General features: G+C 41.0%; 1 protein-coding gene across 1 annotated transcript in view; it reads left to right on the top strand.

The window, feature by feature from the left end:
* LOC102845545 (zinc finger protein 18-like) overlaps positions 1 to 5,022 on the top strand; it is a 61,567-nt gene that overhangs the window by 25,150 nt on the left and 31,395 nt on the right. The window contains exons 4-5 of the mRNA XM_006900512.1: positions 2,192 to 2,315; positions 2,971 to 3,078. Of these exons, the coding sequence (XP_006900574.1) occupies positions 2,192 to 2,315; positions 2,971 to 3,078 (232 nt within the window). The remainder of the gene's footprint in view (positions 1 to 2,191; positions 2,316 to 2,970; positions 3,079 to 5,022) is intronic.

The following is a 5,022-nucleotide window of genomic DNA, read 5'->3' as shown; positions in this document are numbered from 1 at the left end:
GGCGGTGGCGTTCCCCCAGCTGGCGGCCTCGCCCGCTTCATTTGTTTTCTCTGCGTTGTTTTGGATTGTTTTTTTAAGCTCCTCCTTATCTTTGCTAGCGCTATTCTGTATTTCATTCAGTTTCTTTTTTATCCATTGAAAATATTCAGTCATTGTTCTTTTAAAATCACTATCAGAAAGATCCATCAGGCTTTCTGGCTCCAGGAAATCCGTTGCTACTGTGTCTTCTTTGGGGGTTGATATCTTGCTTTGGGCTGGTGGGACAAGTGAAGCACTCTGCTTTCTACGGACCATTGGTGTGGCAGAGTTCTTTGTGTCTGAGGTGGTAGCTGGTTTTTTATTTGACGTCACTGCTCCAGAAGAAGATTGGGCAGAAACAAGAGTAACTGCGTCGAGGGTGCTTGCACACTCCAACGCTCACGTGAGTGGGGATGGAGGAAGCGCACACTGATACACGTGGGGAGGGCCTCAGGAGAACCTAAATAATGAAGGAGGAAGTCTGTTGTTCCCTTTCTGGAATAGCTTCCCCAGTCTTTGGAGATGCTCAGGATCTCCCTGTTGTTTGAGTTAGTGGGCCCTATGTACTCAGGCCAGAAACCAGTTTGATTCCCCAGGTAACTTAATCCTCAATGGTACATGAGTATTTTAGGGGAGGTTGATAAATCTTTTAGATGTGGCAAATATAATTGTCTTCCTGGCCCGAGGGCCTAAATGGGTGTGGGGTGTCTGGGTCACAAGCCCCGGCCTGGAACTGCCTCTGCTGTCCTTGCAGATCTCCCAGCAAAGTCCAAGTTTACAAAGATGGCGTTTCCCCACAGACCTCTGGGAACTGTAGTCGGTACCTGCAGTGGTAGCAGACAGGAAGGCTGCAGTCGAAAAATTTTTTGACCTTTATTTATTAAATCTCTCTATTTCCTTCACTCTCTCCTAATCATAGAATTGCTATGAGATGTAATGGGCTCAACAGATAACAATAATTTGATGAGTACTTTGAATTAATAGTACAATGTTTCTTAAAGCATCATGAGGGATCTGTAAACCTGATTTTTATTTTACCACTTTCTTGATTAGAATTTAGGGAGGACCAAAGCTCTGAATTCTTAACAACTTTCTGAAGTTCATAAAACCAGAAGGTAGTAGGACTTCCTCTTTTGAAACTCTAGTTCTGCACAGCATAAAAATCAAACTTACTGTTATCAAGTCAGAACTGACTTATAGCTAATTCCCCAGCTGGTTTTTGCAATATATAAATCGCGTGAGAGGACATCTTTATCCTGTGGAGCTGATTGTGGATTTGAAGCACCACAGAGGCACCACTTCTGGCTTGGCCAAACAGTTCCATATGGAGTAGAATACCAGAGCTCCATCTACTTCCATTTATTTTTGTTATAAACTATCTACTTGGAACTGACTCATAGTTGACCTTCCAGTGAGTTTTCAGAATCAATAAATCGAATGTGAAGAGATCACCCACCATCTCCTATAGAACAGCTAGTAGATTTGAACTGGTGACCTTTGGTTTGGCAGTACAATTCCTTAACACTAAGCCACCAGAAAACTTTCCTTTAGATGATATGTAAGGTTACTTTATTCATGACAACTTATCCATTGAATGAGTGTTACACCCTAAACTCAAAACTCAGAATTCTTAAGAGATTATAGGGTTATGTTGCCCTTTCTCTGAAGAAACCAATCTTGTCTCTGGATTGGGTTGAAACACAGTCAGTGTCAGTGTTGATGATTCCCTCTGATTTGCAAATTGACACTGGCAAAAAATTCCTTTTTTCATTTCTTTATACCTTGAAATTTCTAGATTTCATTTCAATATTGGGATCCTTACACTGATCCTTACACTAAGTGATTTGGAGAGTTAAAAAAGAATGTGGGAAGATTTAAAAACATATCTCTGGTATATTTTCCATTCAACAGTAAGAGTGTGTCCTTAGAGTCATATGACTTAAAGCATATACATAGAAGTTAAATCTAATGTTTTTTACTCAGAACAAGAAAGACTGCTGTAGGGATTATGATTTTGCTGTCAGCCTCTTCCTTTATTAATCTCTTTCCCTGGGTTTCTCAGACCTTCTGATTTTAGGCTACTTTGACACATTCATTCCTTTTCTCTTTTCCTCTAGTCAAGGTATCTTCCTTTCAAGTCATGTTTAAGGTCATGACATTGTCTTTTTTCCAGGAGCAATGGAGACACCTGGATTCTACTCAGAAGGAGCACTACTGGAACCTCATGCTGGAGAACTATGGGAAAATGGTCTCAGGAGGTGAGGGCGTGGCTTACCCAGTGGAAGGAGGCAGACAGGGTAGGAATTCTTTTTTTTTTTTCTTCTTTTAGAAAGGGTAGGAATTCTTGGTCAATGTTTAATATTCTCTTGTAGACACAGGTTCACTCTGAAGTTCTCAGGATGGTAAATCATTAGAAACACACTTGGGAACTAAGGTGTGGAAAAGCTAGCAGAGGTATAGCAAGAACATCTTTACATTCAATTGTTGGAGTTCAGGTGGGTGCACTGCATACAGTAACTTTTTTATCTGCACACATTGAACATGATAAAAGTGTCAGGTTGAGTTACTAGCTCTGTGTCACATGCCTCCTAAGAGCTGAATCAGAATGGAACTGAGTATAGCCAGCTTGGAGTTCATGCTCTTTTCTTCTGGACCACACTGCCTCTCCCAAAGGAGCATGAGCTTCAGTCATGACTCTAGACCCGGCCTCAGTGGTGATCTACAACTCCATCTGTCCACTGTGTCAGACTCTGCTTTTCCTCCTTTTCAGCATATTTCCTAGTATCTTGTGAGTACAAGTCTGACAGGCCCAAATCCTTTTATATGAGTGTCCTATCGAGGGCCTACATGGTTCCTTTCGTGTTAGTTATGAGAATCCTTTGAAAGACACAGCATATTCTCGCCCTTGTGCCTCCTCTCACAGGCTCACAAACTGACCTCTCTCTGAATCAGGCATTTCCAGTCCCAAACCTGACCCAGCTAAATCAGCAGAGTATAGAGAAGAGCTGGAAGGACACTCCCTTGATGCTACTGAGAAGAACCCAGCACCCACCTGCAATGGTGAGTCAGCTTCCGTTGGTCCTGAGACATTTCTGACCTTCCCTTGTTAAGGCTGATTAACGTGGTGATCCTTTGGTTTCTGTTCTTTTGTTATAACTAGCCATGGTTGGGTCAGCTCAGTTCTAATATTGATGGTGGATCTCATTACTGTTTCTAGAGTTGTATTTGACATATGCATTTGACAATTGAACAATAGATTCACATACATCTTCTCTCCACATTTTTTGATAGAATTGTTGTGCTTGTTTTTCTTCAATGAGAATTAAAATTGATACAGATTGAAACACATACACAACTGTTAAAAAGTTTAATAGCCATCATTCTCCTTACTGGCAAGATTGTTCATAGTAGTCTTCTAGTCTGAGTATAATGAACAGTAACCACCTCACTCTATGTATAAGAAAACAAAGCAAAAATAGAAAAAGTATTTTATCTAGTCTCTAACTTTTGTTAAGCATTGTTGTTGTTGTTATGTGCTGTTGAGTGGACATAAAACTCATATGGAACTGTGAACCACATTTCTGTACCTTGCCCTAACTTGTGCACTTATCAGAACCTACAGCATGCTCCAGCCCATTGTTACAAGCAGTGTTCCAGTCCATCTTCTTGATGGTCATCGTGTCTTTAGCTGGGCCCCCGCCTTTCCTAACATGACATCTTTTTCTAAGGACTAGTCTTGCTTGCCAAAACAGGAATTCCTGAGGCATTTGCTAGAGCAGGTCAAGGACTGCAACCCTCACTATGAATTGAAGCTCAACATCAAGAACATAAAGATTTTGACCACTGGGCCAATTGGCAGCATAATCATAGATAGTGAAGAGATTGAGATTGGTAAGAGGTTCAGTTTGCTTGGCTCCACAATCAACACTCTTGGGTCCAACTGTCAGGAAATCAGATTAATTACATTGGGAAAATCTGCAGTCACAGATCTTTCCAGAGTACTGAAGCACAACAGTGTCAATCTATAGACTAAGGTGCACTTGATCCAGGCTTTGTAGTTACTCACTATACATCAGAGAGGGGGACAAAGAATAATAGAAGAAGAATTGATGCCTTTGAACTGTGGTGCTGGAGAAGAGTATTGAATATACCATAGACTGCTAGGAGAACAAAAAGGTTCATCCTAGAGAGGGTGAAATCAAGCAGCTCTTTGGAGAGTTTTAAAGGTCTGTTGCAAGGAAGAGACCAGTCTTTGGAGAGGAACATCATACTTGGAAAAGTGGAGGAACAGTGCAAGAGAGGAAGACTCTGGATGAAATGGCTTGACTCAGTGACTGGGGTGGTAGGGGTACTTGTTTCAAAGACACTGAGGTTGGCTCAAGATAGAGCTGTTGTACATAGGGTTGTTTGGAGTTGCAAGTGACTTGAAGGCACATAACCACAACAGCAGGCCCATCCAGATAACATTTTCAATGTATGGGAGATGAAGTTTCACCATCCTTGCCCCTAAAGAGCACCCTGTTTGTACATTCTCTAAAAAAGAAGTCTGGGTTTTGGCAGTCCATGGCATAGGTACTCAGTATGCTTCGCCAGCACAGCAATTCAAAGACATTGATTCTTCTTTGTTCTTCTTTATTCATTGTCTAATTTTCATACTATAGGAAACAATTGAAATTAGCAATTTTTTTCACTTGAGTCCTGGGTGCCTAAATCATGAAAATGATGCTTTTGTTCTTTAGTACTTTGGTGAGGTCCTTGACAGCAGATTTTCCTAATGCAGCATGTCTTTTGATTCCTTTTTTTTTCTCTAAATACAAAGGAGGAGGAACAGTTGTAAACAGACCCTAGTGATTGGAACATGGAATGTGAGAGCCATGAAAATTAGAAATTGTTAAGAAAGAAATGGAACGCTAAATATTGACATATTAGGCATTGGAGAGATGAGATGGACTGGCATGGGGCATTTTGAGTCAGATGACCATATGATATATTACTCTGGAGATG

Source organism: Elephantulus edwardii, unplaced genomic scaffold, assembly GCF_000299155.1.
Source record: "Elephantulus edwardii isolate Elephantulus edwardi_28Jun2011 unplaced genomic scaffold, EleEdw1.0 scaffold00286, whole genome shotgun sequence".
In the NCBI taxonomy this organism is placed as follows: domain Eukaryota; kingdom Metazoa; phylum Chordata; class Mammalia; order Macroscelidea; family Macroscelididae; genus Elephantulus; species Elephantulus edwardii.
This window is presented reverse-complemented; position numbering and strand designations above follow the sequence as displayed.